At 52.7% G+C, this 12,819-nt stretch overlaps 1 protein-coding gene across 9 annotated transcripts in view; it reads left to right on the forward strand.

Annotated features, from left to right (window-relative positions):
* ARRB1 (arrestin beta 1) overlaps window positions 1–12,819 on the forward strand; it is a 77,316-nt gene that overhangs the window by 54,292 nt on the left and 10,205 nt on the right. For 5 of the 9 annotated variants that reach the window (XM_025458984.3, XM_035704285.2, XM_025458985.3 and 2 more), the window contains 10 exons: window positions 717–761; window positions 1,529–1,725; window positions 3,227–3,286; window positions 4,110–4,177; window positions 6,337–6,472; window positions 7,452–7,536; window positions 7,990–8,062; window positions 8,905–9,042; window positions 10,428–10,511; window positions 11,764–11,787. In XM_025458984.3, coding sequence (XP_025314769.1) covers window positions 717–761; window positions 1,529–1,725; window positions 3,227–3,286; window positions 4,110–4,177; window positions 6,337–6,472; window positions 7,452–7,536; window positions 7,990–8,062; window positions 8,905–9,042; window positions 10,428–10,511; window positions 11,764–11,787 — 910 coding nt within the window. The remainder of the gene's footprint in view (window positions 1–716; window positions 762–1,528; window positions 1,726–3,226; window positions 3,287–4,109; window positions 4,178–6,336; window positions 6,473–7,451; window positions 7,537–7,989; window positions 8,063–8,904; window positions 9,043–10,427; window positions 10,512–11,763; window positions 11,788–12,819) is intronic. The other 4 variants (XM_035704287.2, XM_035704288.2, XM_049098750.1 and 1 more) reach the window with 1 other exon arrangement.

Raw genomic sequence — 12,819 nt, forward strand, 5'->3', positions numbered from 1 at the left:
CAGTTTCCTGGGATCCCACAGGGAGAAAATGTCCTTTGTGTCTAGCTGGACTCCGCACTGCCACGGCCAGGCCCGGGGACATTCTCTGTAGAGTCCCATGAACCGGGCACCATCTCAGCTTTAAACATATTAACTCAGTTGGTCTTCACGGGAGGCCTGGGAGGTCGGTTCTGTAGGATCACAACTCCTGATGGCAAATCCCAAATCCAAGAAACTCTAGAAGTCTAAACTTACTGGTAAGTTTGATGTAGGATTCATTTAGTGACAAAACCTGACCTGAACTATAGGAAGCTCTTTATACTTTAGCCTCTTTGTGAAAAGATTCATGTTTCCCTGCTGAGGTGTTAATGGGTTTGATCATGGGGCACTGCCCCAGATCCTTCAGAGGGTGTTACAGAATATATGGAAGATGTACCACATGGCCTTTTAGAATCTCGAAATTCTAAAGTACACCTGCTCGTAGGGGTTTGGGACCCATATTGGTGTTTTTATTAACAGGGAAGAAACAGACCAGTTGCCAGCTGGGTCTGTAGGGCCGCCTGAGGGTAGGGGCTGGGGCATGGCAGTGCCTTCCTACGGGTGCTGGCCTCCCCTATTTCTCTCATGAGGCTTGTCCACAGACAGATGGTGAGGTCAGGCCTGGCTTGGTGTTTGGGGCTCAAGAATTTGAGAGGTCAAGTTGGGAGGGTCTGCTTACTCTCTTGTCCTTCTTCCAGATGGCGTGGTCCTGGTGGATCCTGAGTATCTCAAGGAGAGGAGAGGTGAGGAAGTGGTCCCCACCTCTGGGCTGTGAGGGGGCCTCCTATTCCCTACTGACCTCTAGCCCAGGGCCTCCATGAGTCCCAGACATGACACCAACTAATTTTAAGGCCTTTCCCTGCCCAGCCCCACTGGCTCTTCCCTTCGCCTGGGCAGCCCACCTATGCCTATTATAGGAGAACCTTTTCAATTCCCTGAGCACTCACATCAATATATCATGACTTTCGCAAGGCCGGGGATGCCCATTAGGGCAGGAATTAGAGTCTCATTATAGGAGAGAAAATTGAATCCCAGGGAGGTGAAGGGCTTGTCCAAGGTCAGCAGGAAGATGTGGGGTGGGGGTTGGGCTAGGAGAGGACCCCACACCTTCTAGACACCACCCAGCACTTGTTTCCCTCTCCCTCTGCTCTCTCCAGCCACATCACTTCCCCAGCCCCACCTGCCCTCCACCCCGGTCCTACCAGCCTTCTCCAGCCCTCACCAACCCTGTCAGACCATCTCCTGTGCTCCCCACACTGGCCAGAGTGGGGCATGGGAAAGGACAGAACTGATCCAGCAGTCAGCCCTCACCTCCCCCTAGGGGCCAGGTCTGAGTGGTTCTCCTGGGTACCCAGTACCCCCATCCCGAGGGCTGCACAGCCTTCCCACACAGGAGCTTTGGGACAGACCTTTGAGCTCCAGTTGGGCCAATCCCAGGGCTCAGCTGGTGCTCTTGGGGGCTTGTTTGCTGCCCTCTTGGGCTCATCCTCCATGCCCCCTGCTCCCACAGTCTACGTGACACTGACCTGCGCCTTCCGCTATGGCCGGGAGGACCTGGATGTCCTGGGCCTGACGTTTCGCAAGGATCTGTTTGTGGCCAACGTGCAGTCCTTCCCGCCAGCCCCTGAGGACAAGAAGCCCCTGACACGGCTGCAGGAGCGCCTCATCAAGAAGCTGGGCGAGCATGCCTATCCTTTCACCTTTGAGGTTAGGGACTGCCAACTGCACCACCAGTAGGAAGCCCTGTGGGCAAGCACATGGGGACAGCTGGGGCAGCAGCTCCATGTCACTCAATTTCTCAGTGTACATTGGGACCTGGGGCACTGTCACTTATACTTCCTGGTAAGTGTCTCTTCTCTGGCCACTGCCAGGGGTGTCACCTTACCTCTGAGCTACTCCTTGGACCCTCCCGAGTCCAGCTCGTGGCGGGAGAGAGCCGGGTGGGCAGAGGCTGCAGAGAAAGAAGGAGCCCTTTCTCACCTCTGAATTACTACAGGACTGTCTCCTCCCTCAGACCAGCTGCCCGCATGCCCGGCTTCGGCCCAGCTCCAGCTGAGCTCCAGCGCAGCTCATTAATGAGGGATGGCATGTAGTGATTTCCCTGCTCTGCCACTTTTCCAAATGGAAAGACTCCCAGATTCTGGATTTTAAAACTTCCTGTTTCTCAGACTCTGATTCTGTGATTCAGTGAAATCCCCTGGCTTTCTGGGAAACCAGAGGAGAGACATTACAGTCATCCTGTCCATGGCAGATGTATTGGTTTCCTGTGGCTGCTGTAACAAACAAGCTGCTGCCAACCTGGTGGGAATTAAATGTGACCATTAAAACACAAGTTTCTGACCTTACAGTTTTGGAGGTTACAAGTCAAAACAAACAAACAAACAAACAAACAAACAAACAAAAAAACAGGTTGCACTGGGCTAAAATCAAAGTGTCAGCAGGGCTGTATTCTTTCTGGAGGCTCTAGGCCTTGCCTTTTCCAGCTTCTAGAAACTGCTTGTGTTCCCTAGCTTGAAGCCTACCCCTCTGTCTTCAAAGCCAGCAATGGCTGGTCAGTCTTTCTTGCAGCCCACCACTTTGACACCGACTCTTCTGTTTCCTGCTTTCCCTGCTAAGGTCCATTGTGATTACATCGGGCACACCTGGATAACTCGGGCTACTCTCCCCATCTCAAGAGTTTTAACTTAATCACACCTGTAAAATCCCCTTTGCCAAGTAAGGTAGCAGTTGAAGGTTCTGGGGATTAGAAGGTGGGCACCTTTGAGGGGGTGGGGGGGCTTGTTCTGCCTACTACAATCTAGGCAGAACACTTTATTTTAATTTTTTTTTTAAGATTTTATTTATTCATGACAGACACACAGAGGCAGAGACACAGCAGAGGGAGAAGCAGGCTCCATGCAGGGAGCCCAATGCGGGACTCGATCCCCAGACCCCAGAATCCCAACCTTAGCCGAAGGCAGACAGTCAACCACTGAGCCACCCAGATGCCCCTAGGCAAAATCCTTTAGATAAAGAAAAGCACTGAAATCCTTGGCTTTACTGGAGGGCTTCTGGCCCAGTGTGGGGCATCCTTGGCATGGTCTGATGGGGGAGACATGGCCTGTTGCTAGGGCCCCCTGGTCTGATAAATGTGTGTGGGGGTGGTGGGTGGGCAACATGAGGAGCTCAATGGTCAATGTGACAGGAGACCTGTCTGTCCTCTTAACAGATCCCTCCAAACCTCCCGTGCTCTGTGACATTGCAGCCAGGGCCTGAAGACACGGGGAAGGTGGGTCACGTCTCTGGAAGCCTCTCTCCGGGTAAAGGACATTTGTATCCCCAGGGCCCTGGCTTTCTGAGAGGCATCGGAACTCTGTGTGGAAGCCTCCCTGTGTGGAAGCCACTTCAACACTGCCTCAGATAAGCCGGCTCTTTTCATACAGGGCAGCAGGCAGATAGGGTGTCATCCTCACCCCCGCATTCCATTACATGCAGTCTCTCCTGGGCTTACTGTTGGCTGCAGCAGAACCAAAATGTTCTCTGGACTACCTCTTGGCCTCACAACCTTGCATGGGGGTCCATTCACTGTGGTCTCACAAGTGGAGAAATGGAGGCTCCAAGAGAAGTGACACTACTAGTGTCACAGGCCCCAGATCTCTGAGCCCCCTTGTCTTCACCTGCAAAATGGAGATGAGAGGCTATGCCTCCTCCTGCAGTTTAGAGGGTGGAGTGAGCCACCAGAGCACTGTTGGGTCTGCACATAGTCTGTGCTCCCCTCCTAGGACTGCTGAGCACCCCCATTGTTATTGCCGAGTGGCTGCCTTAATGAGGACAGCTGCCCAGACCAGGCAGGTGTCTGCAGGGTGGAGCCCAGTTAGGGCAGTTTGGGACACCCAGTGTTGGGGGAGCTAGGGGAGCTCTGTGGGAAGGCCAGGTGGGGTTGGGGTGCAGCACAGCACTGGGGCTGAGGCCGATCACAGGGTCCTGAATCAGGCTGAGGGGCGGTTGGCCTGTGAAGTTTGCTATTCCCCTCCAGGGTCCTGGTTTGTAAAATAAGAGGGTGGGATGGCTGTGCTGTCGGGACCCTGTGGTCAGCAGCCCCTTCTCCTCAGGCCTGTGGTGTGGACTACGAGGTCAAAGCCTTCTGTGCCGAGAACCTGGAGGAAAAGATCCACAAGCGGTGAGAAGGGCACAGCTTCCGCTGGGTGTGGGCTGCCTACTGGCAGAGGGAGAGAGACAAGACCAGCAAAGTCAGAGAAGAGATAAGTAACAATACCTGGAAGTGTGTGAGGAGGGGCCGCATATTCCAGCCCCAGAAACTCCAAGAAGGGCCCTCTGGAAGGCTGGCAAGTCCTGGAGGGGTTCCTGGAGAAAGTGGCTCAACTGTCTGGGGCTTAGGGCTCAGGCCTCAGGCCTCAGGATTTCTCCCTTTACAATGCTGAACCTGCCTCCTCCATCACCCTGCTTCAAGTCTTGCCCCATGAGACTGCATGTTTTTATTTTATTTTGGAAAGAAACACAAAATTTGGATCATTTTAAAGAGTGAGCAAGAGTTTTTTCCAGCCACCCTGAACCCCTACTTCCTACTTCTCCTGGGAAGCCATCAGCAGCAGGTGGTAGTGGGGGCGGCAGTGGGGTGTGGGATGGGTCAGCCCACGTGTCAGAAGAGGTAGTGTTCTCTAGAGAGGCACAGCCCTGGGCAGACAGTCCAGACTGGCAGCTGGAAACAGCTGGACCTGACTTCTGAGATAGACTGCCCAGCCCTGCTCTCGTGCCTGTTCCTCCTCAAGGCAGGCCCTGCCCTGTCTTCTGGCGAGGAGGCGAGGCTGGCCTCAGCCCCCCACTCTGATGCACCCTGCCTCCCCAGGCAGCCGCCCGCATTCCTACCGAGCCTGGCTGAGGGTGGCTGAGGGAGGGCACTGCGGCTTCTTAGGGAGTGGGCTGAGTTTGCCACCTGGCGGCTGAAGAGCGTATTGAGCATCTCCATCTCCAGCCCAGGCAACTCCAAGGTGTGGGGAGATGGGACCCTTCTCCCTGGCTTCTCTGTCTTCCTTTTCTTCTTCAGACCTGAGACCAGGGGAAAGATAGGGGTTCGTGGGTTTTTGAAGGGGGCCTGACCGGAGCAAGGAAGAGGAACGACACTGAGGGCCACTGCCTTCACCCTATGCCAGTGTGACATTTTAAGTCCACATCAGAGATACTACTGATAATGATATAGCAGCTATCGTTTATGAAGGGCCTATTAAGGACCAGACACTATTCAGGGTGGTGAACATGTAGGAACTAATTTAATCCTCTCAGCAACCCTGGGAGGTAGGTGTTGCTACTGTTGCCATTTTACAGATGAGGAAACTGAGATCCAGGGGTGAATTTTCTCAAGGGCATATAGTTAGTAAGGGGCAAGCTCAGACCTTCAGCCTGGCTGTCCAGTTCTAGGGGGTGCAGGTGAGAAATGGGGATGCTGGCACACCCAGCACATCGCAGGCACTGCCTCACCAGATCCCATCCCCTCCCAATCCTTGTATCCTCGTTTCTTCCCTAAGCCCCTGTCCCTTTCACTGAGTCCCATCTCATCTCTGGGCCTCCATCTATTCACTGGGTCCCCATCCTTGTCACTGGCCTACATCCCCCTGATTGAATCCACACCCCCTCACTGAACCCCGTCACCTCTCTGAGCCCCCACCTTTTCATGGGGTCCCTCTGCAGATTTTGATTTAATAGATATTTGGAAGGCATTTGTTATATGGCAGGCACTGTCATAGATGTTGAAAACACAGCAGTGAACAATTGAGATAAAAATTTTGCTCCTTAAGGAGCTTACACTATTAAGTAAAGTAAGGGATGTGGGAAGTGAAACATAGTTCCTTTCTCGCCATCCTGCTGGCTGCCAAGGCACAGATCCACATGAGGGACTGCCATGGGGTGGTTCAGCTCCGCTGGTGTGGGAGTTAAGACCGGGACAAGATCAAGTGAGCTGATCCAGGAAGGTTTCCTGGAAGAGGAGGTATTTAGCTGGGTCCTGAAGAAGGAAATAAATGAGGGTAGAAGCAGGAGGAGAGTATTGCAGGCGGGGGTCCGGTGTAAGCAAAGCTGCAGAGACAGGACGAGATGAACCACTGAGGATGATAGTGAGGAAGTGGGGGTGGCTGTGTACACAATGGGGGAGGATGGAGTGGGGCCAGGTGGTGACAAGGCCTCTGTGTCCACCTCTGCAGTTTGGTCTGGATTGTAACGCCGGGGGAGCCATGGCAGTCTCCTGAGGAGGAAAGGGAGGGTTATGAGGAAGGAGGATGGAGGCAGGTGACTCTGGCTATCTTTTGCTCTGCCCATCTCCATTAGGAATTCTGTGCGCCTGGTGATCAGGAAGGTTCAGTATGCCCCGGAGAGGCCTGGCCCCCAGCCCACAGCTGAGACCACCAGGCAGTTCCTCATGTCGGACAAGCCCTTGCATCTAGAAGCTTCCCTGGATAAGGAGGTAGGAGGCTTGGACTTGGCAGGGGGTGGGGGCTGTTCTCCTGGGGCTGGGACATCTCATCCCAGTTCTCTCATGGTCACCAGGGCTCCTGGGGTAGGTAAGAGCTTCTGCCCCCAGTCCTAAGACCACAGGGTTCAGGGAATCTGAGACATCCCTTAGGGGGCTGTGGGGAAGCCTCTGGGGGCCTAAAGGAATGGCAGAGTGGGGCATGAGCCTGAGGGATACAATCGACTTTAGAAGTCAGCGTGCCTCCTCTCTGCCTCTCTCTCTCTCTCTCTCTCTCTCTCTCTGTGACTATCATAAATAAATAAAATTAAAAAAAAAAAAAGAAGTCAGCGTGCCTCCTGAAGGGACCTGAGTCTCGGCCGTCTTCCTGCACCCCGTCCCCCTCTTAATGTGTGGGCACTGCCTCTCTCTCTCTCTCTCTCTCTCTCTGTGGATAGCTGAGGGCAAGTGTTGGCCACAGATTTGAGTTGAGGTCCTTCAGTAAGGATTCAGAGCCAGTTCCCTTGGTGAGCAGGCCCGTCTTTCCCCACCTCTCTCTCCTGCTTCTTCTAGGCCCTCCTGTGTCTAGAATTCCTGGCATCCCAAGCCAGCAGGGACTTGATACATCACCTAGTCCAAGTCCTCCAGATGGGGGGAAGCCGAGGCTTAGCCAACCTGTCCAAGGTCACACCGTGTTCATCCTCTTTATCATTATTATAATTAGTGTTCTCATTATTTCTGGTCACCAAGTCCAGACTAGAGCCCAGGAATATCACCTCCTCATTCAATTATCTTTCAAAATCCTGACAAAGAACTGGTCTAACATGCCCAGTGACTTAGCATCAGTGGGAAGTGGCTGATGAACTTGAGGCCAACGTCAGAGTGGCCAAAGTCTGGGGAACCCTAGGATATATGATGGGGCCTCTTCTCCCTCCATCTTTCTGGAGCTTTAGTATCCTCTGGTCCAACCCTTCTCTCTTCTTCTGCCTCCCAGATCTATTACCATGGAGAACCCATCAGCGTTAATGTCCACGTCACCAACAACACCAACAAGACAGTGAAGAAGATCAAGATCTCGGGTACCCCGGGTGGAAGGCCACCCCATGGGGCCAGCAAGAGGGAACTCTCCCAAGGGTTGGGGGTGGCTGAAGGTTCTCCCCTTGTTAACAGCCTTGTAGATAACTATTGGCCCGCAGGAAAGCCCAGGGCCTACTCTAGGCCAAAGGGAAAGGCTTTTGAGGCTAGTAACACAGGCTACTCATTGGCCAGGTAATGAGTTTACTGTTTAAGTCACCTACCCTCTAAGTTCCCTGGGTTCTGGGCAAAGCTGTCCCTGAGGGAGACCTTTGGTGATGGAAGGGAACAGGTGTGTTCGGGCTACCCTTTGTGTGGAAGATGAGGGTGGTCTCTTGAACAATCTCCCAGTGCACTCTGGCCATTCTTGGGGCTGAACATCCCCAACTCAAGGGAGCCTGGGATGCCCGGGAGCTGCAGTCCTGGCTCACACCACCTTGTCTCCCTCTCCCTCTCAGTGCGCCAGTATGCGGACATCTGCCTTTTTAACACAGCCCAGTACAAGTGCCCTGTGGCCATGGAAGAGGCTGAGTAAGTGAGCACAAGCCCATCCTTGGATGTGTGGGTGGGGAAATGAGAAGCCCTGGCTGTAGTTACAGATGCAGATGGTTCTTTTCCACCTGACAGAAGGCTGGATCTCAGACTTCCTTGTCGCTCAGAGTAGATCATCCCAAATAGCCTTTTAAGAAAACACCTGCTTGGTTTAGCTACAAGAAAATACATGCCACAGTCAAGGGACAGACCCATTAAAACTAGAATGACCAAATGAGACCTAATGAATCAAAGGGAACTGGGGTTGTAATTACACTGTACCAGAAACCTAGGTTGAAGGACATACTTTGCTCTGAGCTTCCTAACAGCCAAGACAAAGAGGGCAAGGTACTAGGTACACAGTATTTCTTGTCTGATAAGAGAATAATCCAACTTACTAGGTAAAAGGGGTTGTATGTGGGAGGGTAGAGAATAATTACATTTTAAAAATCTAGGCTTGAGGACAGCTACTCTGGTTGAGCATGGAATTTTGTCTCAAGTTTGTTAGCGGCTAAGGCAAGAGATCTCAGATGAAACATCTTTTCTTACCTAAAGGAAGTAGTTACTCTCATTGGAAGACACATCTGTGTGGTTTTTGGTTTTTTTTCCTGGCCCTGCCTCCTCTGGGGAGGCAAGTGCATTTCATATAATTTTTCACGTATGTGTGTGTTTCTTTACATATAATGGCAATGTATTTTTTTTTAATGGCAATGTATTTTGGAAAGTTAAAAACATGTTTTAAATGTTACTATATGGTCTTTGATATGTTCTGACTGGGCTGGGGGTGATGGCTGGGGGTTGGCCCTGGGGGCTGTGTCCACACCTGCCTCCCTTCTTCCCAGTGACACAGTGGCGCCCAGTTCAACATTCTGCAAGGTCTACACCCTGACGCCCTTCCTGGCCAACAACCGAGAGAAGCGGGGCCTCGCCCTGGACGGGAAGCTCAAGCATGAAGACACGAACCTGGCCTCCAGCACCTTGTGAGGACCTGCTTGCCCCACCCCCTGACTCCAGGGGGCCCACACCCACCTTTCCTTTTTCCCACTAGTGCCAGCACATGGTATGGTTACCCTCTCCCCAGGCGTTGTCCCTGATCCATCTTAGGAGCTTGAATTGTCCTCTTACTCCCACCCCTATCTAGGGGTGACACAGAGAGCAAGACGGGCCCCTAGACCCTGCTTCCTTTGTAAGTACTGGGCTCTGCTGGCTTGCCCAGGGGAGGGCAACCTGGAGAGGCTTCTTGCAGAAGGCAGCAGCTCCTGACCTCGTGTCTTCAATCAGACGGGGTGCGTCCCTGAGACAGAGCAAGGCTGGAAGGAAAGGAGTGACTCCAGCACAAGAGGATGAATCAGGAGTCGGAGTGGGGCGTCTGGGGAGATGTGGACAGTGAGCAGGGCTAGACCAGATGTCAGTGTGCCCCTCAAAGGCAGGGATCCCTGGGCCGTATGATCACTCCTGCCTCACGGTCATCACTGACTCTGAGGCTACCCTGCTCTGGTGGAGGCCTGGCATGTGGGGAACTCGCCTTACCCTGGCCATTGAGGCCTGGCCCTCCAGTGGGGCTTTGGCCTGCCTCTGCAACACCCTACCCCTGACTTCCAACATGGATCCTCTGCTCCAGACGCACAGTTGTCCACATGGACATGCTGACCACTTGCCTCCAAGCCTTTGCCCTCTTCTTCCACCCTGGCTCAAATCCTGTCTTCAAGACTTGGTGGAGGGGCTACCTCCTGCATGTCTTCCCCAATACCTCCTCCTCTGCCTTGCCAACCTCCCTCTCCCTCCCTGAACCCGCTGTCTGGCCCTTTGTGCCACACAGATTGCTGGGCAGCAAAAGAAGCAGAGTCCAGGGATCCCTAGGTGGCGCAGCGGTTTGGCGCCTGCCTTTGGCCCAGGGCGCGATCCTGGAGACCCAGGATCGAATCCCACATCAGGCTCCCAGTGCATGGAGCCTGCTTCTCCCTCTGCCTGTGTCTCTGCCTCTCTCTCTCTCTCTCTCTCTCTCTCTCTCTCTGTGACTATCATAAATAAATAAAAAAAAAAAAAAAAAAGAAGCAGAGTCCATCCAACCAGGGGTAGAAAGAGCCCAGCCCTCACCATGCTGCTGGGACTCAGGCCCAGGGAGGAAGGGAGCTATCAGGTGTGCACAGAGAGGGAGTTTGACAGCTGGACATGGGACCCAGGGCTCCAGTTCCCACCCACTCAGGGCAAAGCCTACCTTTCTCATATACTGGGTTCTGTTTGCACCTGGTGGCAGAGTGGCCAAGGAGAGGGACGGTTGGCTACCGCCCCCACTGCACCCAACCCCTGCCATGTCTCTTCCACCCAGCGATCGTCCATGAACCTTCCCTCTGTTACCTTGCAGGTTGAGGGAAGGAGCCAACCGGGAGATCCTGGGCATCATTGTTTCCTACAAAGTGAAAGTGAAGCTGGTGGTATCTCGGGGCGGGTGAGTGTTCTAGCCCAGCTCAAGACTCCTAAGTGCAGAAGGGGTGTCCCAGACCACCCGCAGCCCACTGCCCCAGTCTACCTGTTTGCTGGACCTTTTAGCTGCATCCACCAAGAGGGTAAACCAAGCTTGAAGACTTCCGGTTCCGTCTTCTTCCTTCATGCTCCTTTCCTCCTCCTCTGCCCTCTTTCCATGTTTCTCTTTTACTCCTCCCCCTCCTCCTCTTTCCTATCCCTTTCTGGGCCCATGGGGTTGTTGAGGGGGTGGGGGACGCTTCCTCAGAGTCTATGCTGTGGGGTCTCCAAATGGTTCTTTCCCCTCATTGCATCTTGGGGCACAGTACCCACCCCTGCTCATGCCCATGCTGATCTGCTGAGGAAATGGCTAAAGGGGCTCAGAATCCCAGAGGTGGATTGGGAGTGTTCTGACTCTCCCATTTTACAGATGGGGAAGTAGAGGCCCAAACTGTTTTCCAAACATTTCCTGAAATCTCCTCCCTTAACATCAGGTCGTAGGCTGGGTGCTGGAGTCACTGCAGTGAACCGGACTTATTCTTTGCCCTGGAGCACAGTCTCTGCTCCACCCCCGAAGGTGGAGGCTCTAATAGAACAACTTTTCCCCACAGGTCGGGCCTGTATGTTCTTATAAACCTAGAATGAGGATCTCTAATTTGTCACAGGGCTTTTTGTCTGATTCATAAATTGCTATGAAAAGGTTTGCAAGCTAATAATATTAGACATTAGAATAATGCCTTGTGTAGGTGGCAGTAGCTAATACCACATACTATAAGGATGTCTCAGAATTGCAAACCCCAAATCTCATGTCCTGTGAGTCTGCAGGGCCCCCAGTCTGCCTCAGGCTCTTCCTTGAGGAATCCTCGGTGAATTCCAAATTGATTTCTCGGGTCATCAGAGAGGACCCCTGCCCCCCCCCCCCACCTCCACTGGGGGCAGGAAGCACAGGGGTTGGTTTTCATGTTTCCTTTGCAGAGGAGGATCCTGGGGTCTCAGCACGGCCTCCTGTGAGGGGTTTTGGCTGAACAGGGCCTGCATTTCAGTCCCTCAGGCAAGACTAATGCCATTTCTGTATATCTCTGAATGAGAGGTCACAGCCATGCAGTGGTGGGTGGGAGTGCATCTCAGGGTGTCCCCTACCTGTGCAGGCAGCAAGGTGGTGAATGAACCTGCTTTCTGTTTTCTTCCTTTCTGAACTCTCTCCTGACCACCTCTCCCGCCTCCTCTGACCCACCCAGCCTGTTGGGAGACCTTGCATCCAGGTAAAGTCCCTGCCTTCAACCTGATTCATCCACCTTCCCGGAGGGTCCAGAGACCACTGGGCTCACTGACTGTCCAGAACTGTAGGGCACTGGGTTGGAAAGAATCTTAGCAGTCACTTTTTTTTTTTTAAGATTTGATTTATTTATTTATTTATTTATTTATTTATTTATTTATTTATTTATTATTATTTTTTTAATTTATTTGTGAGACATACACAGAGAGAGGCAGAGACACAGGCAGAGGGAGAAGCAGGTTCTCTGCAGGGAGCACAACACAGGACTCGATCCCTGGACCCTGGGATCATGCCCTGAGCCTAAGGCAGACTCTCAACCACTGAGCCACCCAGGCGTCCCAGCAGTCACTTTTGATTGCCAGGCTCAGGCATGTGCTGGGACTAGTATCCTCTCCAAAATCATGAGGGAGGTGCAGTTTCTCCTTTATTATTTTTTTTTTAAGATTTTACATATTTATTCATGAGAGACACAGAGAGAGGCAGAGGGAGAAGCAGTCTCCCCGCGAGGAGCCTGATGGGGGACTCGATCTCAGGACCCTGGGAGGACAACCTGACCAAAGTCAGACACTCAACCACTGAGCCACCCAGGTGTCCCCAGTGTTTCCTTTAAAAAACCTTGCCCTGTTTTTTTCATCCCACGCAAGTGACAGGAACCTTTGCCAACAGCAAAGTCAGCTTCATTGAGCGTGGGGGGGAGGGGGATAGTCCCCCCCCCCTCAAAGTCTAATGTTTTGGAGAAATGCTGGCTTCATGGCTTCCAAACTTGTACACTAATGAAAATTAACTGCTGGCCATGTGTTGCTAAGGAGAGGTCCTGTGGAGATGTGCTCCCGTAGACAAGACTCCTTGTAGCCAGCTAGATCCAGGCACATTCCAAAAAAGGCTTGTGCCGCACATGCAGTGGTGTTTTGCCTCCTCCTGTCACAAGATGGCAGTATTGTTCATCCCCAAAAATCAGTCTATTTGGAGAGGTGAAATTAATTCAATTTAGTTCAGTTCAGTATAATCCAATAAAGAT

The sequence above is a fragment of the Canis lupus genome, chromosome 21 (genome assembly GCF_003254725.2).
Source record: "Canis lupus dingo isolate Sandy chromosome 21, ASM325472v2, whole genome shotgun sequence".
Classification (NCBI taxonomy): domain Eukaryota; kingdom Metazoa; phylum Chordata; class Mammalia; order Carnivora; family Canidae; genus Canis; species Canis lupus.